At 41.8% G+C, this 27,805-nt stretch overlaps 1 protein-coding gene across 1 annotated transcript; it reads right to left on the reverse strand.

The window, feature by feature from the left end:
• Nucleotides 1-501: 501 nt before the first annotated feature.
• Nucleotides 502-27,668, reverse strand: LOC136447011 (polycomb complex protein BMI-1-A-like). The gene is made up of 10 exons (XM_066445678.1): nucleotides 27,445-27,668; nucleotides 6,874-7,117; nucleotides 6,237-6,333; nucleotides 5,920-5,975; nucleotides 5,385-5,529; nucleotides 4,515-4,629; nucleotides 3,708-3,815; nucleotides 3,122-3,202; nucleotides 2,508-2,688; nucleotides 502-2,091 (listed from the first exon to the last, which is right to left on the reverse strand). Exons 2-10 carry the CDS (start codon nucleotides 6,983-6,985, stop codon nucleotides 1,985-1,987), a joined length of 1,002 nt encoding a protein of 333 aa, XP_066301775.1. The 5' UTR covers nucleotides 6,986-7,117; nucleotides 27,445-27,668; the 3' UTR covers nucleotides 502-1,984.
• Between the last annotated feature and the right edge of the window lie 137 nt (nucleotides 27,669-27,805).

Consider the following 27,805-nt stretch of genomic DNA (forward strand, 5'->3'; position numbering starts at 1 on the left):
GCTTGGCTCTTAAGGTTTGTCAAATTTTGTTGTGATGAATAGAAGTTGTAACATTGAGTTTGGTTTTTAATGAGAATAAATAGTGTCTTCATCAAGTTTAGGTGCATAGAGTAACAGCATTACAGATTGGAAGTAAATGGATAAGAGACTAGCTTTCTTCACATGAGAAAATGTTCAAATACATACACTTTTATGTGTATTTTACCAAGGGGTTGGTACCAAAGTCTTGATTTAGGAAGCAAATAATGGCAGTCGTAACGTAAGAGACAGAAAAGGGGAGTGTTATGTCTGTAACTTCTATAATAAAACATGACTTTGTCATGATTACTTACAGACATGCTCAAATTAAACCTTTTTGCTTGAATAGTTTGTTGACATCTTTACAAACCTACTAACCAAGCTAAAACAAATGTGGCCATAGACTTAATGCTTCCAAGCACCTAACGACATTACTTTAGCATGTACTAATTTCATCCAATCACTTGTTACAACTGTGACAAGTTTTTGTTTTACCTATTGCTCATACTTTCCGAATCTGAACTGTTCTACACTTCATGGCACCCTCAATACTCTAAACAGCAAAAACTCTGATCTGACTTTGCAAAAATGCACCAATTTTACAGTACACACCTAAACTTACATGGTAGCAGTAGGGTTGGTGGAAAAACTGGTGCACTAGCAGGACACTGTTTATTTCTTCAGTTGGACTGGACTAGTTTTTCCGCCAACCCGGTAGCACAAATATAGTCCTGAATTTTTACACATTTTTGCAGTTACTACTAAAGTAAACTGTGTTACAGAGCTCTGAAAGGTAACATTTTGCTCACCACTACTGTCGCACAGTTGTATCTACTACATATGCAGGACTTTAAGTAGCCTGAGATTTCAGTTTGTGCCAAGCTCACTAAACTATTATTTTTTGGCCACACCTCGTGGGCGAAGCCTGTTGTGATTCTGGCATGAGGAGAATCAGGGTCAGGTGTGCATCCACCAATCAGAAAGGTGGAAATACTTTTGAGCATCATCAATATATATATAGGGCTTTAATTTTGTGCAGATTTTGCTATATTCATAGAATCTGGTCATCAAACAATCAATGGCTGTGGCATGATTTTTTTTCTTTTGAGCTGCATGAGTCTTTTGAAAAGAATGAGCGAGGTTTCAGTTATTTAGGCTGTTCTCGTAATACACACTCTTCTTTTGTTTGAAAAGTCCTACTCCCCCACCAGCTCATACATAGTATGGCCTTCTTGTACCTCAACCGTCATGATCTTAAAATATCTTTGACAATCCTTAAATATATCTGTGGTTCCACAGAAACGAAATGTCTTTATTCCTAGGTGTCTGGCTCTAAACCATGATACAAAAGTATTCTTACAACTCTGCCAACCCCAGATCTGCAGTAGACAATCATATTATTGAATAATATTATCTAATCTTAAATAAAGTAATTTATCATAAAATACTTTGTGTATAAGCATGCAGTCTAGACAGTATGCTGGCTAAATACGACTAATGCTTGTAGGAGGCTAGTTGAATGTTTGAACCTAAAAACCTTGGTAGCATTGAGGTTTATGGACTCTCTTTTTACCAGCAATTGACGACTTGGTTGTTTTTCTTTTCCGTCAAAAACTACAATATTACTCAAGGTATACTTATAGTTGCCATTTTGCATTATTTACATGGTGATAACGGTATTGTATTAGCTTCCGGAGGATATTGTAGCTGTTTTACTGGGTTGTAATGCATCAGAATGAAGAAGTATCCGACTAAAATTATGCTATATCCCACACGTTGATTTACATTTTAGAGCCGTTTTGCATCAAGCTAAAATCAAACTCTGCAGCCTTGCAGCTATTTCCGAGTCGTCAATATGCTTATTTCTCCTTTTTAGCCGGCGTGTTTTTGACCTGCTTCTATCCTTTGACCTGCCCTTTGACCTGCTCTTTGACCTGCCCCTGACCCTCCCCCTGCCGATAAGGAGTCATCCGGTATCCCCCGGTATCGGTACCGGTACACCTCCGTTTGGTCGCTCCTGCGCCTGCGCACTAGCTGGAGACGTGCTGCGCAGGTCCAATGCTTCAGTTGGTCCTGAATTTGAACATTGATACAGATCATTTATGTTGTTCAAGGTACATGTACATGTTTCAGAAGTGTTTGGCAAGCTCGTAGGGTATATCTACACAAGTATAGTTTGAAAGGGTCTGATACACATCTAGCAAGGGTGTGATACAAATTTAGATACAAATCCCACTGCGTCTGATCTTATCAACCTACGTTGAACCGGACCGGCGGTAGGTATCGACTTCCGAGCACCTTTGACCTCCTCCTGACGTCACACATCCCAATGGCCAATGCGCGTCAGGAAAGTGAATCAAAGACAGATGGGCACCGTCGAAAGTTGACTGCGCTATTCCCTTTTCTTGGATTACAGTAAAACTAGATATACTGGAATGTAAAACAAGAATATCCTTCCCTAACTTTTTATCAAGGCCCAGCTTTGTTACCTGTCTGTGGTTGTGATGACGTAGAAGCTGTTGTAACGGTTTCTGCCGGCGCAAGCTCCGTTGTGGTGCTGCTACTGCTGCTGCCCTCCCCGTTGACGCTACCCCCGGGTTCTTCTGACTCCGACCTCAGCCTTTTACTGGGGTTCTCTAGTACACGGTACGTCAGGGGGAGGGGACCGTTCTGAAAACAGAGGAAATGTTTTGGTATTTAAAAAAAAATAATCCTGTTTATCTATTTCTGTTTCACGTTAAGATTCAACGTAACATAAGGAGTCTTGTCAGTTGAATGATTGGCGAGGCATTCTAAACCTAACAAAACGTTTTGAAACTCGATGTCACTTGATCATTTCTCCGTTATGCATTGCATTATGCATTTCTGAAAACCTCTTTTATAACCCTTCACAATGACATTACATCGTACATTCATGCGTTACTCGTGTGAGTGGGTCACAAGAAAAAATGCCGTCGAGGCTTCCAATTTTTTGTGTTAGATTTATAAAATAAAACGAAGTGACAATAGATCTACGCTTGGACGTTAAGGGTGACACTTTACATAATGCAATGCAACGGGGGAAGGTTGTAAAATGGAGACGTCCAAAGTTCCTTAAACTTACCCTTCTCCACGTGTAAATATACGCTATGTCCATAAGTGTGTAGTCATCCTTCAATGGTTCGTCTCCATACATAATCTCAACCTGGGCATAGAACAAAAACCATTACGTTTAGAAGAACATATCACTGTTCCATAGTGATACAAATTACGTTTATCTCAGAAACAAATTGCGGGTTGCTACTTTGTGGATCTTCTCTTTTCCCCTCTACTACAAATTGTAAGATAATGTGCTAGCGCTGAACTCAGGATTTCATTATCCAAACTTGACCCTTAGCACGTTCATGAATCACATGATTTAAATTGCTTTATCCGTGTCCTACCAGAAATACTAGTACCTAGGCCCAAGGGAAGGGGAGTCAGGATTTAAGCTCTCAAAATGCTAAATGATATATTATTGCATACATTCCTTTGTCAGTTTATGTACATGTATCAATATATCTTTGTTGGGTTTAAATCAAAATTTTTGTCTTATTTCATGGCGTTGTAGATATATGTTTGAGCGTCATCATCTTGTCTGTATTCGTTACTTTCTGTTTTCTTTATAAACAGAAAACGTATTGGGAAATAAAGGTAGTTGATGAACGTACCCTGAAGATGGGCGGTACGTCCAGCTTGTTTCTGACGAACTTCCTGAGATGAGAGACCGTGACGGCAGCCGGACAGTTCAGGAACCGCTTCTCGGGGTAAACAACGTCCTGGAAACAAATGTTGGTTATGTCAGTTGTATTTCAAATTCCATGACAATCCATCCATAGTTTTTTTGTAGTTATGCTGTTCAACCACATACATACATACATTCATACATACAAACGCTACCAAAAACATTACCTTCTTGGCGAAGGCAACAATAACTTGTCTGGCCTTGTCCACCTCAAATCTCAAATCTGTACATCAGTATAGTGTTGTTGGTTCAGTTGTAGCAGATAAACTAGAGGACCCCACAGTGTGATTAATTTAGTTGCAGCAGGCAACCAGAGGATGTGCACGTCTACTTGTTTTGTTACACTGGTGGCAGCGGTGGTCCGCTTTTTAACGACAGGGCTATACCATTTAGACGGCTGTAACGGGGTGGTGAGGAGCATTCACAGACACACACATACACACAGACAAATGGATTTATTCAACTGGGCGGGATGGGGCCCGATACCGACTTCAAACCACATTTGACCCGATGCTCACATCACACTTCCGGAAGGTCATGTGTTCTGAGCAATCGGGCCCTCGGTAATCATGACGAAGACCAAAGGACGTATCGAAAATTCCTTCTGTTAAAAAAATCGTTAAATCTTTTTTTTTTCATGAAAGGGGAAGACGTAGCAATGCCTTGAGGAATACCGTTTACTTGGATCTGTGTGTATCTGTCAAGTGCTTGAGCTACAAAGAAGACGCCTTACGTCTGTTTCTCCGTTCTTCCGTTTGCCGTCAGGTTTGGGGGACGTTTCCTGTTTCTCCGGTCTCTCAGTTTCCTCTTTGTCCTGATCGGAATCACCTGTCGGCGCTGCGTCAGACCTGTGATAGATAACGGGGAAAAATTATCACCAAAGGCTACGACTTTGAGTGTCATCAAGAAGAATAACGCTTCAAGACTTCGAAGTTTGAACCATTTTTCCATTGTAATTAGAGTCGTCGCAGTAGCATAACCAATGAGACCATTCCTTACTGTACAAGGGTTTAGCGCCTGAGGTTCCCGCATACATGGGGCCGGCGCCTTTACGTCCCTATCCGAAATGACAAGTGTAACCCCTCACAGTCGTGCCCGTGTGGGGTTCGAACCTCGAACCTACGTCTTTTGGATCCACATAATTCGATCCATATGGCGAGGCAGCGTAATGGCATGCTCCTTTATATTAGCAGAGCTGAATCCGCATCGTAGAAACTCCTTACATTCATTCGGACCCGAAGGATGTATACTCGGGTTCGACTCTGCTATAAGGAGAATGCGTAATGGAGATGTTTCCTTACTCTCTGAATGCTCCAGTGACAGGCTGATAACTCATGAGGCGGATCCTTACTCTTTGTAATACTCCAGTGAGAGTCTGATACCCATGAGACGGTAGCACGTTACCAGAACGTTGGCGTTTAAGGATGTGTTCGCGAATTTTAGGTTCATGCAGTTGTGTCCAAAGAGAGATCTTATTTCACAACCGTTACTCCTATACAACGAAGAGGACGAAAAAGATTCGACAGCTATAGTAGGTTTGGATACCATACTATATACCGTATGTGCATTACGTTCTGGGTACGTGTTTGGGAGGGTTCCTTACTCTCTGTAATACTCCAGTGAGAGACTGATGTGCTCGTCAGGTGTGTAGATCTGTAGATCCTCCACCTCCCCTCTCTCCTCGCTGGACGCCGCCAGGTCCTGGTCAGGGTACTGTCCGTAGAAATCGCGCCGTCTTTTCATCTCATCTGTGAGAAAAACACGGATCAGAATCAAATCCATGACAAACACATGTATTTACTGTACTGGAGGTCAAGTACTGTCCGCAAAAACAACACGCCGTCTGGAAATAGAATGGGGAAAAGACCGGAAGTTCCACTAAGGCAGCACCACTGTACTTGAAATGTACCGTTCAAAAGAAAGCAGCTAGGGGAGTGTTATATGTTGCAATCCTTTAAAAAAGTCCTGGATCCGTATGTTGATCCAGATGTTTTCTGACACTGGACGACTTTCCCACTAGTCCCCACCCACCCACTCAAATTAAGTGTGTGTGTGGAGGGATGGTAGAAGCATGCCAATTTTCCATATACGTGTATACTTGCTACGTTAAAAGATTTCATAAAAAATACTTGTCCTACCTTTGAACAAGTTGGGCACAAGCTTGTACACCAAGGACTGTAGGGTCTTATCCGCTCTGGAAAACACAATGACGATTCGTTCAGTTATATATAAATGTTTTATTGGACAATACTGGTTACTCTTTTCTTTGGAACTCTACGAATTTACCTTTAGACAAGAAGCGTATATTAACAAATACTTCAACTTAAAACATATTCAAGTTACATCGGTGGATTAAGATGCGAAATTTAACAACAAGATATCCAAACGTTGTATTGCTTCTGATGATTTAGAGATAATGATAATTTATATACAGCAATACAATTGTGGGACTCACCTTATGTTAAGCAGGGGTCGTGTCTTGTGAACTTGGACATCGCAGACGGGGCAGTACTTACTGGTGTCCAGGTACTTTACGATGCACGTCTTACAAACTGGGAGGGAGAAGAAAACAATATCTTTATGGTTTGTCCATCATCACACTTTGAGTCGGGACGGCAGCAGGTATCGACTTCTGGTGACCTTTGACCCACTTCTGACGTCACACATTCCTATGATCAGTGCGCGTCAGGAAAGTGGGTCAAATCTCCAAAGAAAGCCGATATGGAAAAAAGTAAAAAAAAAAAAAAAAAGTATCTGTCCATTTCAATTTGTTTGTTTGTAAACATTTGTTTACTTACATGACACATTTCTGACGTCACACATTCTTATGATCGGTGTACGTCAGGAAAGTGGATCAAACCTAGTAGTACCTCCAATGAAGGCCGATGGATAGAACTAAAAAAGTATCTTTCCATTTCAATTTGTTTGTTTCTTGTTTACATGTGTGTTTACTTACACGAGCGTAAACTGGAAGAAAGAAAGAAAAGTAGCCATCCCAATGCCGTATCTGCTCTGATGGGCAAGCTCTCCTTGTAAAGTTCTGTTTGCTTGCTTGCTTGTTTGTTTGTTTGTTTAAATGTGTGTATACTTACATGAGTGTAAACACTCTATGATGGTGGTGGCGTCGATGAAGTATCCCCCGCAGATCACGCACATGAGGTGGGGGTTCAGCTCGGTGATGGGAAGGTGCGTGGTGCGGTGCATCTTCCCGTGCGCGTGCGCAGCCAGGCTTCTCTCGTTCCCGCCACCAAATCACCACAGCAACAAGGATGACCTCAGCATCCGGGGTATCAGGAGAACTGTGTAGGGGAGGGCGGGTTCTCGTCCAGAATCCTCCTCTAGAAATAAAGAAAAAAGGTTAAACATTCATAGATTCCTTGATTGCTAAGCTAAGATACACTAGCCTGGGTGTCATCCGATTTACTACCGGCGGTGAGGTCGTTGTGCGGTACCGCTCGCACGTTCGATCACCGAGTCCTAGAAACTTGGACAGAGCTTCAACAGAGAGGGAGCCCGCATATCCATAGCTCTGCTCTTTTGGGGCCGCTACACTTCAGGGAAGCGTCTGTAGGAGCAGAGTTTTAACACGCATATTCGTAGCTTTGCTCTTTTTGAGCTGGTTCACTTCAGGGAAGCGAGTGTAGGAGCCCAAGTAGAAATCGGATAGCACCCAGGCTAAAGATACACAATACAACATACGGCAACGAAACTGTCAGGAAAGCTAGCGGGTCAGAAAACGATTTTTCACCCCCAACATCTGCTTGGAGATTACCGCTACACGTAAAAGTGCGATGGTTCAAGCCTATAATTTCATAGCCCTCTCAACAGACTGCACACACAAACGCTAAGAAAAGACCTGCGTTATGCCATGTTGGCGGCATCGCAGACAAAACACGCTATGATGTACGGAGAAAAACATGATTACACCTTAACCATCCCCTCCTATGCGCCCCTCCCTGTGTCTAATAAGCATTGATAATGCAGAAAGGCAGCGAGGAGAGGGTTAAATACGTGCGTATAGAACTAAAAATGTGATAGGAGGTCGTGTGTGGCACAGACGGGTCTAACGATTTATGTAACCTTCTTGTAGTGTGACTATGTACTGTGAATTATGACATGATAAGATAATGTATAACATAGTAACAGGGTTGTTCCAAAGAAGACGGTATAACAGGGCCTATCACACCTATTCATCGCACCATCCCGCGAATAAACGTTTCAGTTGCAGATTTTTCCCTGCCATTTTCCATGAGCTTTACCTTATGACGTATATCATACTATAATACGATAAAGCGACAGATGTTCAAGTCGTGATCGTTATCCTTTTCTTTCCAAACATCGAATACTATATTTTAGCTTCATTTGTATAGCTGTGCGTTTGATTTTCGTGCAGTACTGCATGTTTACGTGTGTGGTGTTTCAACGCTGAAGTGCAATCCACTATAAATTCGTTCTACATTTTTTTTCATAATTGGAACAAAAACACATCATGTTTTAGGAAAAAAATAGGCAACGATAAAGATGCAGAAAGGTTTCGTATACAAACGTATACTCTACTGTTCGTGTCGTTTGATGGATTTTTGTGTGTATAACACTGTGTTGTATATCGCCAACGCGTGCCTAATATACAAACTAATCCTAAGCGATTTCCTCGCCTACGGAGGTGAAAATTGCCCGTTCCGACCGACTAGCCCATAAGACAGAGGATCTCGTTTATAGTCCTGTCCCGTCGTGCTGACCATGCCCTCGTTACCGAGCCCATTTTCCGCCGGTGGCCCTAGACGTTGCGCCGGTTATCGATCCACGGGTCGCCCCGGCGCGCTTCGCACATTACCGTGCAAATTGAGTGATTTGGGTTCGATTCGCGTTATTCCCTCGTCTCGCGGTCGGGCGCTTCCACTAGCCTGGAAGCCAAACCTATTTTTGTCTCCGCAGCACTTGACAAGTTACGGTTACTCGGTAGGGCTAAGGGTTATCAGGCTCTACCAGCCTCCGCGGGTCGCTGGGAAAATAGTAGAAATTGGCCAAAATAGAGTCAATTTGTATGAAGGGAGTCGGCTATGGAGATGGAGTCAAATATTGCAACCCTAGAACTGCGCCTGCGAATGTTACCCGCCATGGCCAAAGTCCCAAGGCAAATGTTCTCCCTATAGCCGGCGCGGTTAGTCTGGTAGAGACTAAAGGGTTATGGCTAGAGCTAGGGCTGGGGCTAGAGCTAAGGAAAGGTACTGAAAAGGACTATGGTACTGAAAAGGACTATGGGTACTGGATAGGGCTATGGGTACTGGGTAGGGGGCTATGGGTACTAGCTAGGGCTATGGATACTGACTAGGACTACGTATACTCGATAGGACTTCAGATACTGACTGGATAGGGCTAAGGATACTGGATATGACTATAGGTACTGGATAGCGCTGTGCGAGCTGGATAGGGCTATGGACACTGGATAGGCTACGGGTACTGAATAGGGCTATGTGTGCTGCGGATAGGGCTATGGGCACTGGATAGGCTACGGGTACTGCAGTGCAACGCGTACTGATATTCTCCAATTTTGGCACGTTATTTAGATATATCTACATTTATATAGAATGATGATGATGATGATATATAGAATACAAAAATACTTACTAGTATATAGAAATAAAACAAACTATTCCTGCACCTGCACAAAAAATATAGAAAAAGATTTCCGATCTTAACTACAAGAAATGTCCTTTCCTTGTGTTATTTTGGTGCTTTTTACGGTGAAAATCAGCTCTACAATGTACTACCCATGGTGTAATTGTTGTTGTGTTGAGGCAAGGTTTCACATGCTAGCTTTGGCGGGAATCCAACTTTTAACACATAACGTAGTGTCCTCGTCGTTTGTCTGTATAACATATCTACAGAACTCCAAATTCTGATGGCACGTTTCGCCATGTTTCTTTCCGGAGACCAAGGGGAAAAATGCTCGATCGACTCGTAAAAACCTACCGAACCTAGCCTTTTTTAGCCTAAGTGTCATCCTGTTTCAGTTCCAGAAGGTAGAGCCTGGTGGAACTGAAACAGGATGACACTCGGGCTAGCCTTTTTTTGGATCGACCGCTGGTAACCGACATAGAATTATCTGAGTGATAAAAACGTTGTAGAATCTTTATCTGTTTCCTCATGTTGTGTTGCAATAGAAAATAGTGCTTATACGATGTACATATCTATGATTAGAATACGGTTAAATTTGAATTATCAAAAAATACCAGTGTCCTGATATGTTTCAGTTCTACATTGTTAAACAGTGGTTCTCTTTGGCAGACACCTAAAGAAAAGCGTTAGAAAAAAAAACCAAGATAATCCCTACCCACCAAGTTTTTTCAGGACCGTATTTGGAAATAACATTTTCCTTAGACCTTACCCATCTAGAACGCTGTGTTGTTCTAAAACAAAAATAGCGTGATGCATTTTTGTTGTCAACTGCAGATGTTGTAAATGCAAAACACTCTACAATTGGTTTATATACCGTGCAATCGATTTGATGCGCAACATTACGCTCTTTATAGTATATTATATGTAAGAGCTATCGTGCGCGCGTAGCTTTCTGATGGTTGTAGATACTGTAGTACAGCACATTGCATAGTGCAACCAGTAGATATTATCAGAACATATTTTTTTCTTCAGAAAAATTGAGTATGAGGGCTCCCTGACGGTAAACTTATGGTCAGACAGGTTACCGCTGAAGGCTGTGGTCACATGCAGTATGGTATCACTATGGTCAGTGGTGGTCAAATCTGATTTTTTTCGCTTTTCACAAAATTTTACAGAGTGGTGAAATGTGTTGATGATAATAGCAAAAACGCTGACTTGCGATGTTTTCTTTTTGTTTCCTGTTGGGCTCCTATATTACCTATTCCGCATCTTTATTTACTATTTTGAATAATTCATGTTGTACTGGTGGCGCGCTGTACCGTGTGATTTGTGCAAGGGTCGACAGCTCAGTTTATCGTTATCTCTCATTGGCGGGGCTTAAGGGACCGTTATATTCAAACCCAGAATACGGGACAACGTTTTGGAAGGTGCTCGCCGCTTTGGCAGCATACAAAACGGGGTATTCATGTTGCTTCAGTGAGATATAAGGAATACTGACAATTGTTTAAAGTAAAATAGTGGACATGTAAGATACAAGGACATCTACTTGATTTTTCCCATCTTTCGCCGCTCACGTGAAAAAAGTACAATAAAAATTTATATCATAAATTCAAAATATACAGTACTATAGGATGATGAATTTAGATAATCATGTTAACTAAAAGTACCATGGAAATTTCAAGCAAGCAAGCAAGCGTGTTTTTCACCCATTTTGGGTGAACGCGTCATATCGATCGATAACGCAAACGACCAGTTCATTAACTGACCAATCAATTAACCAACCAACCGATCAATCAATTAATTCCTTAATAGTTTGAGGATCAGCTTAATGAGGTACTTCGACCCTACGGTACAACAGTACATGTAGACGTGTGTGTGCGCGCATAATACATATATACTAATATGTGTGTATGTGCATTAAGTACTTCTTGCGGCGTATATAACAATGCTTGTAAAATATATACTAGTAGTACTCTGTATGAAACAGAAGATATACAGTAAAATGACGACTGAAAGAACATGTACATGTCTATCGTTTTACGTTTTTAACAAAAGCAGCGAAAGATAATGCTTACGTACTATAGATAGGATATTCAAGCGAGCTTTAGCAAAGGTTGCTTATTCAAACCTAGAACTATACCCCTAAATAAGTCAGACATTTGAGTTTCATATCTTCAAAAGGGTGGAAAGATTTGTAGACAAATTGGACGGTGTATAACGCAAGGGTCAGTTTCTCTAGATACCGATTTGTTAATAACCAGTCACAGATACATGTATGCCTGTGTGACACGGGAAAAACAGGGAATGGAACAGATTGAAGATGTTGAAAATCACGAGCCAAGTTTTCCGCCTTTATAGTGTGTCGGTAACACATTCACTACGTTTTCCTCCTCTGTTAATAGACTGGAATTAGATTCTCTCAGAAATTTGAGAAGAAGAAATAGGAGAGTATACAACTGACAAGAAATGAACAACGAAAACAGTATTAACGTTACCAATTTAGCTGAAAGCAAATTTTTTTTCTATCAGGTCTTATGAAAATGAAAAGGCCGACCATAAAAATTCGTTTTACTCGTTTTTTCTATGAATGTCTGCTGTTTCATTGTAAATGTACCGTCAAACGTAAAAGGAAACCTGGATAGAACCTTTTTCGGGCTACTGAACGTCTGATGTGGATAACTCACGAGATAGATCGTTTAACACATGCATTTCTACAGCAATTCGTAAATACTTGACAACATGATAGACTATGTTTTCCATCAGTGATTTTGCCGATGATGTGTCAAGAATAGGGCTGCGTACCGAAATATAACATCAGGTACAGGCATGGTCCGGTACTATCATAACAATGCTCCAGTGTTTTGGACCTGTACCTAAATGATTTTTGCGGAATTGTACCGGTACTCGGTAACCGAGTAGACCTAGTCCAGAAGGAGAAGACACATAACACCAGGGAAAGGGTACAATGTACCGGGACCTGAGAGATTTAGGAAACGTTACAGTACCAGTGATGTTCCGCCGGTCATTTTTACCTCTATCTAAATGGTTTTCGCGGTACTGTACGTTAAGCACCCTAGTCCAGAATGGGCAGCCATGTAACACCAGGGACAGGCACATTGTGTATCAATACAGAGGTTTAGGTACAGTACCAGTACATTGCTGTTTCGGTATTACAGCTTGGCCAGTACCGCCGTAAACTGAAAGACAAGCCAAGAAAGACACCCCCCTAATTAATAAAACCTTGTGTTTGGAGACGTAAGGGATGTGTGTGGGTGTGTGTGCGTGTCGATTTAGTAATTTCTCTCAACACAGACTAGTACTAGGCGCCTGGTCTATCTAGGGGTTCGTACCCCAAGCTTGCAACTGTGGCTCAAGATGTCTCCATTTTTCTATCGACTGTGGTGCCAGGAAACTTGGCACAGACATGCACACCGGGTTACGGCGCGCTGCCATGGCTTCATGATAGACTTAAAATCAACGCCTTTAGTAAGGATTTTCACAAAACCAGTTTATCAAACCGCAAGGCATTTGATGCGGAGATAATAGAAAGGACATCTCCATTAGGAGTCATTTTTGTATTAGTTTAAGCATGATGTAGAATGCCGGTCAGTCTACAGCCTGGGTTGTCGCCAGAGAAGACAAACGACATTAACAACAGCGGATGATTGTGATGTGTAGTCACGTACAGCGGCGTGCTATGCCTAACAACCTGTTCACACGTTCTGTGTGGTTATCCCAATTTCCGACCCCATTATTTATCATTACTGTATCATCATTTCTGGATTCTTCCTCAGCGAGCAGCCCTCCCCCCTCTCCTGACGCCTGCCAGGTGTAGGACGTGACTGGAATATCGCCCACCCGATCTGTCAATCAATGACGTATGGGCGTCCAAACGACCAATCAGCGCCCGCCGTGAGGGTGAAGCATGTGACCCCGCGGTACATAGTGCACATTCCTCGCTTGTCTCCGACCGAATCTAGATTTGCCCCGGGTAGTCTTGTTGTCGGAACGGGTTCGAGCTAGCTAAAATCCCGCGTTTTCACGGTTCAAAACCCACAGGCCATTTCTATGCGTGCTTTGTCAGCTACTTTCCAATTTTTAATTCAGTGCAAAGAACCTAGAATCCTAGCTCATGCAAACGCGTTTAAAAGGCGTCACGGGTACCACAAAACAATGCATAGGGGGCAATTTGGGGTCTCAAGAATTAAGATATCAAACCATGGAGGTTAAGCATATTACATAACGTTCTAATGCCTTCCCTTCCTAAACACGCTATGTTTCCCGTTAACGTTCCTCGTTCAAAATTCAGCTGGCGAATGTGGACCACACGAAACGTTCAGTTCGTACAAAAACGTCTTGAAGCTATAGAATAGAGTCTACGAAAATTAAGGCATCGCCCGCAGCGCCTTCGGCTCTATCAGCACCCAGCTAACGACTTGGAGTGCCGAACTGCGAGCCAACCGCCTCCGCCATGGGCAAACAACCAGAAAACACCCCGAGGGACAGATTTAAATTCGTCGACATTCAAGATCAATTTGCTTTGTAATAACGGCGTTTCCAATGGGACGTCAGTCCTGGATTCACCAAGGCTATGGGACGTCGGCTGGCACCGTATATAAGTCTCGAATTATGGATTTCGAAATCAAATTAAAACAAAAAAAACAAAAAAAACATTTTAGGAGTGTCATCTTATCAAGTACCTGGAATCCAAACCACCAAACATAAAATATAACACAAAGCGATTTTCATCAAGCAAAGTTGAGAACGCTAGGTAAAATATCATAAACGGAATATTTCTTTCCGATTAAGCAACTAGATTTGTGACTTAGCTAAATTGCACGAACAATTTGTCACATGTTCAAACGAACTAAATTTGTGCGAGGATATTCATGTATTCATCTGTTCAACTTGGTAATGGAAAGAACTTGTCGCTCGTTACAATTTTTACATGGACGCAAATACATTATGTAGGTCCGCTCGCAGACAAGCTCCATGCCATGGGACAAAATATTGATGGAGTTATCTTGTTGCATAGACAGGTTTTATCTGGAACTGACTGGAAGTCTATGTACAACACATGTTGTGTTGCTGCCTCCTATTATTTTAAACAAAACTTTGTCACTGTTTGATCAGTCAATGAACTTAGTCACTACTTAGATCCACAAGTTATGTATACAAAGAACGGATATTCAATTAGATACACAAAACGTGTGAACATACAGAGTATTCTTGTCTGCTAACTCTAAGGAACATTGATTCTAGTATAATGCATTTAGGCATGTACATTTGAATTTCTTCTTTGTAAGACATAAAAAGCTTTAGTAGCGAAGCTGTATTAAACCTATGATACCAACAGAACAAATGCTACCAACAAAACATTGTCAGTAGTGCACTATACAACTGAGCAACAAAAGTTATCAAATTTCATAAAGCATACATATCTTTACAGACCCTAGATGTTGCACTAGAGTACTTATCTTGCTCAAAGAGTTCGTTTCAAGTTTCAACTTCAAAGTAAAACAAAATTCAGTTCCGTCACTTCAGTTGCAAGCTCAGACAAGAAAAAATACAATCACTCAGAAAAAGTTGAAGCCGAGATGTTCTTGTTGTCTCTACATGTAAGAGTACGACAAATTGGAAGACAACAGTCTTTTGAGATGTAGTCTATCTACATTTCGACAAAACATCCCGAAATTCTATGAAAATTCAACTCGACATATACAGACACTTGAAACCGTTACTGCAACTGAAGAGCTTCAAGCTTATCATTTTATTGGTTTTCAAAGAGGCAACCATCTAGCTTTACAGTTTCAAAATCGTAGCTCAAGATACCGGTCATAAAATACAGACTTCTTCGTAAATGAATAAAAAAAACGTTAATTCTAGTAGGATTGTAGCATCGAGATCAGAATTCTAGGATAAACATTATTTCTCTGTCAAAAGCAGACTGTCGCCATATAATTTGGACCCCAAGAGATCATACATTTCAAACAATCAGAGAGTTAATCCCCATTGATTCCAGTTGATCGGATTTGAAAGAGGATAATCCCTGTGAGCGGGTTAGCGCCGGGAGGTCAGACGTTAATGAAGTGAGTCGTGTCCCACGGGACCACCTGTCCTTCAGTATAAGAGCACCGATGTCAGGTGGACCTTTTTCAGTTTGGGCGTCTCTAGAGTAGTGGTGTTGCACACCTAAACCCGTGTTCAGGTTCAGGTCCGGATTCCAGTCCAGAGGTTTAGGTTCAGGTCCAGACTTATAACTCCGAACCTGAACCCATGTCATATGTGTGCTAAAAAAATAAGTTTGTCCTGTTACATGTAAAATTGCATATTGGCATAGATTTTACATGCAATTGATACAGCCTACACAAACGTTCAGTTATATAAACAAAAAACAGCAATGTTTTCATATTTTTCCAGTGCAAAGTTCACGATCTAAGGTAGGTTTGAGAAGATTTAGAACAAAAAGGAGAGGTTGTTTTTTTTCAAGTCCGGACTCATTTTCAAGCCGTTAAGTTTTTGACTTGAACCTAACTGTTAGGTCCAGTCCAGTTCAGGTCCGGGGTTTAGGTATGCGGCACTAGTAGATGCTGGGTTGAGTCGCGGTTTTGAGTCGACTTGGTGCCGACTCAGGACTGTGCAAGAAGAACCCTAGGCCACTGAAGTGTCGTTTTCTAGTAGGAAAACTCCACTTGAGCAGCCCAAAGCTCCTCACACACAGCCCCAAGTCGACTCCGAAAACTTGTGTGTAACTCGGGCCCCTCTCTTTCGTTTTCATACCCCTTTCCACTGAGGCGGCAACCATAGAGGGACCAAAACTCTCATAAGTTGTTCCAACTAATTTCATTGATAACAAAGTGCATTCTGTTAATTTTCTGTTTTGTTGTCTTTCAAATACAATTTTAACATCATGGATCATACTTCATTTATAAAGTCTTATACAAATCCGATTTTGGTCGCTAAACGTGGAAAAGAGACCATTTCTGAATCTAGCCTCGACTTGTTCACTTTGAATATTGAAAAAAAAAAAAAGAAGAACACGAAATTTTGCATGTACAACAAACCTAAAACAATAGGCTCAAAATAACTGTTTTCACACTGTTCTAAATGCACGAAAACTTAAATTTTGTAGCTACCTCGAGTTAATTATTTTAGAATGAGATTTGATATGGCTACTCGCACTATGTAAGAGCCGTTAAAAGGGTTGCATTACATTTTAAATCGGTAGAATCTAGACTAAGCTCCGTTCTATACCTGTTGGCTTTATATAATCCTTACGGGACTTACATATAAGTTATATGTTATTCGTTGTGACCTTTGGACGGTGTGAATTCACTCGTGTTTTCTATCGTTGAAATCATTATACAAGCCACGGAATTTAATCTTCTAAGTATGTAAAAAAGGGCAGGCGCAATTTAAGTCTATAATGTAGTTTACAAATGCGACTATGGTCTGGCAATAACTTTATGTCGTGGTTTCATGTTTCCTTGCGTCTGTCGTAATACCACGGGCCACAAAAAAATATAATCAAATATGAAAAATAAGTTATACAAGTTGTACGTCATATTTTTTCTATATCTGAAGAATAGGCTGTATAGTACAATATTTTCTTAATATTTCTGCGCTAGTAGCTATGGAACCAAAAGCTGCAATTCAATAATAAGACAACACCTGTTACAGATTTGGAGAAACACACACGCACTGACTCAAATGAAGTTCTAATGACAGTACAAATAGAAAACATGTTTGGGCACCATACCATGAAACCGCCAAGTAGTGCGGTTAACCATGCCGAGATTGTAGCTGTGACCATGTAAACAACTTCTAGGGCGCAACTGTTTTGATATTTTACATCGATAACAGAGTTCCTTTTGTACAAAGAACGGTGGTCTTTGACTTTATAATTATAACTCTCGCCATATATTCTATTCATCACCAAAGGATTTTCATCGAGTCAAAAGATCTGGAATATATAACGTGTCATTCTTAAATTTGGCAATTTCGGAGATTCAATCAACGTAACGTTTGAGCTTATGCGAAATCAAAGTTGCAAGGCAAAACCAGCAAGCGATGGAAGTAGACATAAAAGAAATAGGTATTTATGTTTTTAACATAGTTCGTGAAGTGTATAGTACTTAGATTCTTATGAATCATATGATAACTTCATATAATTTGTTGCCGTTCTTTGTGTAACGTTTTCCGTGACACTGCAGATGTGACACTGAAATTTCTGGGGCGATCTTACTAAACCATTGACAATTTTATCGGAAAAGAATGGCCTAGATGAGGGGAAAAAGCACCCAACGCTGGTGAATGAAAAGGGCTTGTCTTAGGTTAGTACAAACTTACGGGACGAAATCAAAGTATCATGTATTTCAATGCTATAAGCGATACCCGTGCAAATGTAGGTCATACGACTCGTCCTACAGTATTACGTTATTCCCAGGCGATTCATATCATTCAACGGCGCACCTAAAAAGTCAACAGCGGGAACAAAAGCTCGGAGGACGGGTGCGTGTCGGCGGCGGCCGCGCGATTGGACCACCCGTAGGGCAGGTCAAGTTCAGGGCGCCATACTGCAGCTGAAAAGTGGCGGGAAACAAGAGTCCAGACGGCAGTGAAAATTGGCGGGAAAATAGAGTTCAGACGACACTGAAATACGGCGGGAAAATACAGTTCAAACGACACTGAAAAGTAGTGGGTCTGTAGAGTTCAGACGACACAGAAAATTGAGAAATATGGCCGGAAAGTAAAGTTCAGACGACATGTACAGTAAAAATTGGCGGGAAAGTAGAGTTCAGACGACACTGAAAAGTGGCGGAAAGCAGAGTTCAGACGACACTTAAAGTGACGGGAACGTAGAGTTCAGACGACATTGAAAAATTGGCGGGAAAATAGGCTTCAAGCGACACTGGAAGCGGAGGGAAATAAGGGTTCAGACGACACTGAAAATTGGCCGGGAAAGAAAGTTCAGACGAAAAGAGGCGGGACACTAGAGATCAGACGAAAAATTCAGACGACACTGAAAAGTGGCCGGAAAGAAGAGTTCACACGACACTGAGTCAGAATGGCTGAAAGAAAAACAAGCCGAAAAGTATATTTCAGACGACACTGAGTCAGAATGGCTAACTTTAGATGAAAAGAAGAGGGAAAGTAGAGTTCAGACGGCGAAATTTGGCGGGAAACTAGTAGATTTCAGACGACACTGAGTCAGAATGGCTGGAAGAAAAGAGGCGGGAAAATAGATTTCCGGAACAAGACATGGCAAACTGAGACTGGACCGCTGGCTTACATTATGAGTGACACTGGATTCCTAAGACTCGATGTTCTTTCTAAATTCCCTACTCCTGAAATGAAATACATAGAAAAGAACAACAACAAGTCCTTAAACACATGCCTGTATTGTACTGTTGCTTCGCAAGCGTTCTCTTCCAACCACGCGCTAATCAAAGACCGCATGCGTTAGCCAAACGTATAGATGAAAGACAACTTCCATTGAGCCAAAATAAAAGCTAGCTTCTCTCCGGACTTGAGCTCAACTGACGCGATAAACCGAGCAAAACGGCGTACTGTAGTGTAATATGGATCGTCGCCAGCAATCACAACGGCCAACATATAGGATCAGTCTCTGCATTGAGTGAAATATTAAACCTCTCGAAGATCTTTCTTGACTCAACTGATTGTACGGCATGAAATGTTGACATTCTGTGCAGAGGATAGCTAGTGGTGGATATTTTCATTCCTCAAACTAGAAAGCGCGTTGAAGAGTAGAGACTTGTAGAGTAGAGATTTCCCCATAAATTGGTTATGTCTTTCAATCTAAGGGCTTAGATCGTTTTCTGCGTGGGTGTCTCTTTTCATCGACGGCTACAAAACCCAATACTGCACTACTACTAGCCGTATCAAACACATACTACGTACTGCACTGTTACTATCAATACCACTATGTTTAGAACAAAAGATACGAAAACCAAAAGCTTCAATGCAGAACCAGGAAAAGCCGCTAGAACGCCCATATTTATGTTAGGTCTAGAAGTAACCCACATACAAAATATCATAACAATCTATTCATAGCTTCTCGAGTTATGCTGTATACAAGTCACAACCCTAGAAGGATGCAAACGCTACCGAAAACTAGTACTATAGCCATCATAGCGAGCTATTTTCTTTGTTGCATAATTCAACTGAATTGTATCTGAGGAAGCATTTTTCCGTTTAACCAAAAGACAGATAAAACAGTTCCGCTGCAGTACCAAGAAAAAACGGCAGGGGGCCCAAAATCATATCAAGTCTTCGATAGATCAAAACCTAACCACATTCCAAAATTCAGCACAATCCATCCACAGCTTCTTTGCGTTTTGCTGCTCAACCACAATTACAAAGGCACAAAAACACAAACGCTAAGCAAACAGCGTGTATCTGGAATCGCACACCCAACACGTTCGCGCCACCGTTTCAGTATGTTGGTCACGTTTTCCGGCCGTTTCCCCGTGCAGATAACGGGAGCACAATCACCCAACACGCTCCCCGCGCAATCTATCACTGACAGGCCGGCCCAGTCTTCCTGAGGCGATCCGAGAAGAAGAAAAAAAGCGCGGGAAAAACGGCATTTCCAATATATAAAAGGCGGGAAAATTCACGACTATTTGTAGCCTCTACCAGGCTCCGCGGATGGTCGGAAAAATAGTAGAAATTAGCCAAATAGAGTGAATAGTACGCTAAGGGAGTCGGCTATAGAGAGAGGGTCCAATAGTGGCAAACTGTACCCATATAGCAGACTCCTCTTCCATATTTTTCTGTCTATTTGGCCAATTTCTACTCTTTCCAGCCGCCTCTGGAGCCTGGTAGAGGCTAAACCATTTGATCCTCAGATTCAGTGATGACTCAGAGAAGGCGTGTTTCAATCTTTGCTGGTTTGATTAAAGTATAAACGTCTCGAAATCTACTAACAGTGTTTTGATTCTGGTGCCCCCATATGTCCAGCCATCAATGCTTCGCCCGACGATTAATAACGTGATTATAGGGTGGTGTGAGTGTAGACAGGCCAGATGGTCATTTCGTGGTCCGGTCTTTTGGTAGCCATCATAGCAGGCGTCGTGGCCGAACTGTTGTTTTTTTGTGGGCTGACCATGTGTCGTTTTCTGGCTGTATATCAGTTTTAGATTGCTGTAGGGTTTCTAACGTCCAGCAAGGTTTCAGGAAATAGTTAAAGTTTTCCTCTTGTTTTTCTTATCCGTACGGAGAAAATTTGGGAAGAGAAATTAAAGGCCGTGACGATTTTCTTGTCAACATCTGCTTGGAGCAATAGCTAAAAAAAGAATCCTCGGCGCGTGCGCAATTAAGAATATCTCCGTGAAGATAAAAAAATATAAAAAAAAGATAATGAATTTCTGAAAAAAATATTTGGACGGTTAAAACCGTTTAGTTTCAAACCACTTTTCGGACGTTTACCACCAATAAGATTTTGTTGGGAGGACTGTTTGTAACGGTTTTTCAATCGATTATTCGTATGTAAAACTGTAATTAAACCTTCAGGCTTTAACGATTTAGCTGCCCGGTCGACACAACAGATATACCTTGAGATTAATATGCTACGGCAGCAGAGTAACCTGTGGCGCTTCACAAAATCAAGAAGAAGTGAATGAGAAATCTCTAATTTCTTCGCTGACGAGAAACAGATTGGAATGATTTATACGGTACGTTTTTAACGTCCAATCGGTCACGAAAAAACTAAAAGAAACATTTGATAAAGTTAGATCCAATTGTAGCTTCTTAATCAAGACGAAGACACATTTTCCTTAGGTACGTTTTCCTCACTTCTCTTTGGCCCCATTCACATTGTATTTGTTAAATTGGATATGTACTAGGTAAGACTTTGTCTGCTTGTGCGATAGCTAACTCCAGGCGGGCGACAAACCTAAGTTCAGGGTTAAAACAACACGACAAGAGTGGTACTTTCAACAACACGGGCGCCAAGAAACACACCACAACGTCGGAAGTAAAACGAAAAGGCCTTTTAGTATAAACTGCGAACTGTGAAACGTGTTCGTGTGTGTATTTCTTTATCATGAGAAACTAGCGAAAGTCAGGCGAGACAGGAATACAAGATCGTTCTCTCTGGTAGAAGAAGATATCGCTGTCTGAAAAATAAGCCAGCGGTCAAGATGAAGCTACAGCGCTACTTGACAAACCCAGTGTTCTGATCGCAACGTCTTTGTAGCTGTTGAGTGCAAGGCTGATACAATCAAACTTGTCTCCAGACAGCACTCAAGGGACTTGGAGAAAACGGTCACACTATACAGGTGGCCACTGGCCAAACTGGACTATGGGAAAATAATCTAAGAGATCATATTGGCCAGGCGGTCCTTGTTAGGTGTAAACGAAAGTTTTATCTTTCATTTTGCTAGCATCGTTACTACGTGAAAAGGGTATTCGGTTTGGCACCACCAAAACGGTGGCCCGGATTCTGAATTGTTTTTGTTGCTTAAACTGTTGTTGCATTCAATCCCAGGTGTATTCTATCTATAAAGAATTAACATGAGCTGTCTCAACGGTAGGTCTTTTGACAGCGCACACCTTTGAACTAGCCTCCACGAGGCCTTCCTACGGGGGTACGGATCGTAGAATTCCGCAAAAAAGGGTAAAATTGGCCATTAGAGTCAGTCTACGGGAAGATTAAAATTTCTCCCTCGGTAACTTCGCCTGCAAATGAAACCCTATGGTGGCCAAAGTCGCCTAGCAAATATTCTCCCTATAGCCTACAGCTGGCGTAGTCAGTCTGCTAGAGACTACATTTACACCAGCATGGTACGTTATATGTCACCGGTGATGTGGTACAATGCGTAAACGGTAATGTCTTGGGATTTGTGAAACCATCAAGTCGTGAGCTTTTAAAAGCAGATGGCACGCGGTGACAAGGGAACTTCCCGGCCAAAGAATCCATCATTTCAACGCTACTGTATTTGAATGAAAGTGCAGTCGATAGCCAAGCAATTAGGCTAGTGCCACATAGGATCGCGAGGTCACGGGTTCAATTCCTGGCTAGACGTGGTGTCCTTGGGAAATGCACTTAACACGACTTTCTTCAAACCATCCAGGTGTGAAAATGGGTGCCTGACTTCGGTTGGGGAGGTAAAAGGCGGTGGAAGGAGAGGGATGGGCTCTGCCTTCCTATATCGTTCCCAAAAGACACAGTGGTTCGATTCTTGGCTAGACGTGGTATCTTTGCGAAATGCACTTGACACGACTTTCCTCACTCCACCCAGGTGTAAAAATGGGTACCTGACTTCGGTTGGGGAGGTAAAAGGCGGTGGAAAGAGAGGGATGGGCTCCGCCTTTTCCCATACCGTTCCCAAGTCACAGTGGATAACAACCCACTGCCCCTACGGCCTCAAAATGTTATGGGGCGTTTGCCTTTTCTACTAGTGTATAGGTTAGACACACACACACATCTACCGCTCCCCTGTTGTACGACTGGTACGTCCCTACCTTAATGTCAGGGTCACAACACGACCTCTTAAACATGTCGCACCCGTCGGGCGTCCCCACGTTTGTGTCTATATCAGTCTTTGATGTCGCCGCTAAGAAAACTGCGTCTAATCTTCACGAAATTAAGGGACGGGCGAGGCCAAGTCTTTCAGGGTTCCTAAATACTTATCAGGTTCCAACAGTAACATTTAAAAGTACGCAAAATCACAGCGTTTTACTGCTATTAAAGGCTTAGCTTGTTTTCAAGATGGCGATTATTTTGCTTCACTCGCGTTGAACAAGTTCAACAACAAACGCTTGCGCAATCTGCGATTCACCCTTCTGCATTTTGCAATAGAATTACTCGCACATGTGTGCAGACTTGTTGATTTACTAGTGATTTGCAAGGTTTTCTTTGGCTATACGCCACACACAATCGGTATATAAATGAATTAACGATACAGCCATTTCATTGGTGAACACGTGGCACTTGTTTTGGCCCTGAGGTTTACGGATACATCAAGGGGTCGTCATTTCACCCTTTGACCTCGAAATCAAAAGGGTAAGGAAAAACAGACACGGATTTGAACTCTTCCTCAACTCAAAGGGAGAAAAACACCCTCTAAGAGATTGTCTCATCTATTTTAAGAAGAAAACGTTTGTGTTTCTTCACAGCTGGTTTTGGCTGGTTGCACAATGTCATGTTTATCCGTTCGTGTTTAGTTACAACATCACATCTCGGAAACATAGTTACGATTTCAAACCATACCTTAGCTTTTCAATAAACCGTTATGGATATTTTCTTTTTTTTGTTTCCTCAGACTACTACATTGCTAGGACTGGCCAAAATAGTTTTACCATGAGCATCTAATAGAATCAAAACAACACGTCAACAGGCTTCTCATTCGCCGACAGTGCGCTCATGTAACAGTAGTTGTTGTTGGATCGTCCGTTCAAAGTGTCAATCACAAACGTCATTCGGGTATAACCTCATGCGATGGTTGGTTAATCTAATTAGGGCTGCATACCGCCATATTTGACATACAGAACATGTTAAACATACCGACAAAGTTGACATACACAAGACAGTAGGGGCCGGGATATATCCAAAACAACTTCCTTCTGACGGAATGCCTTTCATAACATTGGCCCCATAACCATACTAGAAGAACTGTTATGTCATAGGAAACACCGACAGCATAACACACAGGAAATGGTTACAATAGTTACGCCATCCGTCGAAAACTTACATTGTCAACATTACTAATAAAATGAATTTTTCACCCGCGTTTTCCACATCACGACTTTCATAATCACACAGTTTTATGATCACGAAGTTATGAAGACAAATTATCTTATACATTGAAGAAAGACCATCATCTGATGAAGTAAATTAATGTTTTGTTGTGCTGTCGATATAGTGACATAGCAAACTAGGTTCTCTTTTATTTGAGCAACATGTGCATGTCAGAAATCCAGGTAGCGACGGATTTTGACTAAGACAACATATCAGACAGATATTCTTCCAAATTTGTTGTCAACGTTTCGTATCTTTATACACTCAAATATTAGCGCACTGCTTGTGTTATGTGAAGAAAATCAAGCGGTCAAACGACCCTTAAGATGACCTTCAAGGTCAGAAAGGCAAGGTTAGCAACATTATCCAGCCGGAGGCGCAAATTATCTTGTCAGGTGTATATGGGAAAATTATCTACCTATCTATCTGCCTACTAGATCGTGTATTCAATGAAAAGATCGCTTATGAAATCTCTTGATTTTTGAACATCATGACATTGTACCAGTATTCTGAGAAGTTCCGTATTGCAATTTCTCTTTAAGAAAATAAAAGAATAACTATTCACTTAAGAAATTCATCACAATTCTTCACTATCTAAAGAAATTGACTGTTCTGTTAAGAAAATATTAACACTTGCACACTGTCATAACATACTTATGCTCTCAGAGGTTGTTCGCTAACATCTACAGGGTACGGAAAGGATATTCTACAAACTTCATGTATGTTTAAACAAGCTGGGTTGGGCAAAGCTATATGTAATTTCATGTTTAAGTGGCGCAAGTGCATGCAACCACGTACAAAGCGACCAACGCATCAAAACCCGGCTTCCATAAAATTAGTACACGTCAGTTCCTTTTAGTGCCAGCAAGCCACAATGTAAGTAGAACAAAATATCAATCTGTTTCATCAATTTCTGTAGAACACGATTTTGTGGTGTTCTTTGAAAATGTAACTTACAGCTCATCCACATTGACATTGAACGACAAAATACTAAAGAATTCTTTTGATAAAGACATAGTATACCGTCGTTTGAAGTAATACTACAGGCTATTAAACTGACTGCTAAACTGACAAATGAAATAGTTCATTGGTATATTATAGAGTAGACTGCATATGCTTGGGCTCGGCGAGTTGAAAATAACTGACAAACGTAAGTATGATATGTTATGATATTATGTATCAGACAGCCATGTTTAAGTATTAAACACCGCCTACGCCATACCTAGATGTTATGGAGAAGTGGGTTAAATGTCAACACGGCGTGCTATCGCGTCATAGCAACACGCAAGAGGATGTAGCCAAGAGAAAATAACCCATAATTCACTCAGTAGACCCCACCCTAGAAACTATAACAACCGTGGCTTTCTCCTAATATCACCTTCTTCAATACAGGAACAGTTACGCCAAGCAAATGTTTCATACGTAATTGTCCAGCAGAAATAGAGCAGTCCCCGAATTGCTCTCAATATCGCGGAAGAGATCTTCGCTTTCATTGTACAATATTGGGGCAACCTGCCCGGCCACAGAACAAGGAAATCCCGAGATCTTACGTGATTTTAACCTTAAGAACAGCGACAATTCTTAATGCTCTACCAAAGCAACAACTACTTCAGATCTTAAGTGTTTTCTAAGTGTTTTCTGGGACTCTACCGATGTCACAGAGCAATAAACTCGCAACGCAATAATTCTAAAGCTTTGTTTAAAAAATAGCATCCTCCTAGCAATTCCGTCCTCGAAAACAAACATGACGTCAAGAAGATTTTTGTTTTCCATAAAATTTGGCAACCGTCGAGTTTTTTTAACGGTAATCCATTGTTGCGGGCTAATATTATGGGATGTTTGTTTTAAATGCTCAATGTCCGTTATATAAACGTAGAGCCGCTATGACGTACTTTGAAAAATACATAAATAGCCCCTTTCGTTCAAAAAGGTAAATATTTTAACTGCAAAGGTACCATCCTATGGCAAGGAATAGTAATAGAAGTTGCGTTATTATAAATATTAGTGTATTAAGATATTGATAACTGTGTTTAAATTCTACAAGTCTTCCAGTTTCGCAATTGTTATAAGTAGTACCCAGGTCGGAAAGTTGTGAACGCTACTTGGTCTTTGGTTTAAAGCGAAGCGAACCGACGACTGCTTTGAAATGCTTCCCCTGTTGTCCTGTGATCTTAGCTCTCTTGCCCTTGGAGAAAGAGAAACACACACGTGGTCTCTTGGCGCTCAAGGGGAGGGACAGTTACGGTGAGCCCACAGAAGATCGAATTTGACATGTCACGCCTAGCCATGTCACCTTTGGGCAACCTGGGATCATCTAAACAACATCATGTGTGTCCTTATCACACAACCGCCATCTTCTAGATAGAAGAAATGGACTGAAAATGTAGTGGATACGGGTAAAGTTGTAGAAAATGCTGTTTTTCTGCGAGAGCGGCGTTTTTGTCATGAGACAGCGCGCTGTCGGGGTGTCGGATGAAACTTTTATGTCCATGACACTAAGGGGAAAACCGCCATTTTGATTGAAAATTGCCCGAGCTCGCCCAAACGCAGCGCGCAGAAATTAAGTTCGTCATTTCGTCACGAAAGGACCTAAAATCGCAACGATCACGCATATGGTTCGATTGTATATGTGCTACACACCGTCTAAATTTCGCGGCCGCACGTTTTTGCCTTAACCTGATTTTTGATGGTGTTTGGGGCACCTAGTCCTGTGAAGTCTATACCTCCTTACATCAACACTTTCTCTTCCCGATTTCAAACCGCAAAAAAATCTATTTCTACGCAAACACACCCATAAAGAAATAAGTGACACACAGACAACACTCTAGACAGTTAGATACAACAATCGGCGAAGCGCTAGAATCGACGCATCGCGAACGGCGAACTTAAACTGTTGGGAATTATTCCGATTTCGCTGGCAGATTTTCACAGTGAGAACGGCATGACCCCCTCCCGCACTAGACCGGCTTCGGTGGTTGGGGCCACAGTGCCTGACAACACTTCTACACCCGCCCCGATCCACTACAACGGGCATGGAGTCTACCCCCTTAGCTACAAGAATTTGTACAGGTACAGGCGCCAACCGGCGGGAACGGACAGAAAATGACGAATTCTGGGGGACCATTTTAAAACGCCTAGCGGAGCGGCCATCTTGAATCTCTCTTCATAAACGTGGCGCAGTGTCACGCCACAAAAACCGTCAAATTCCGGCAAAATTACGCCACTTCCGACCGACACCTTACGAATATAGGTCAACAAGGACCTCTACTTGGCCACTCACCTCGATTTTGGTCTCCAAATCGTCGCTGCGTGTCCGAAAATTGACGAAAACGGAGCTGGCTCGCTCGTCGACCGATTGCGGAGCTCGCAGCAAGGTATCGGGCAGACGCTGTAATTGATCACGTGACTGCATGCGGAATGAAGTTCCCCTGGCCCCGTCCGCGATTGTTTACCCGCAGCGCGTGACCAACAAACAATACACAATAACAACTTGTTTTCCCCGCCACACAACTGTATTTAGCATTAAATTATAGAAAAAACAGAAGCCAGGCACTTGGCAAAAATTGGTAGGGAGAGACGCAAGCGGGCGAACATCAACTTTGTGATTGATAGCTGATTTTCTATGCATTCTCGGCGGCCGT

This window comes from Branchiostoma lanceolatum, chromosome 13, assembly GCF_035083965.1.
Source record: "Branchiostoma lanceolatum isolate klBraLanc5 chromosome 13, klBraLanc5.hap2, whole genome shotgun sequence".
Taxonomy (NCBI): domain Eukaryota; kingdom Metazoa; phylum Chordata; class Leptocardii; order Amphioxiformes; family Branchiostomatidae; genus Branchiostoma; species Branchiostoma lanceolatum.

Excerpts from the sequence above, each read along its gene's own strand:
- LOC136447011 (XM_066445678.1), bottom strand. The coding sequence starts at position 6,985 with ATGCACCGCACCACGCACCTTCCCATCACCGAGCTGAACCCCCACCTC. Across the intron at positions 5,976-6,236 it reads CGACCCCTGCTTAACATAAG|AGCGGATAAGACCCTACAGT; the intron begins GTGAGTCCCACA and ends TGTGTTTTCCAG. Across the intron at positions 2,689-3,121 it reads ATATTTACACGTGGAGAAGG|AACGGTCCCCTCCCCCTGAC; the intron begins GTAAGTTTAAGG and ends CTCTGTTTTCAG.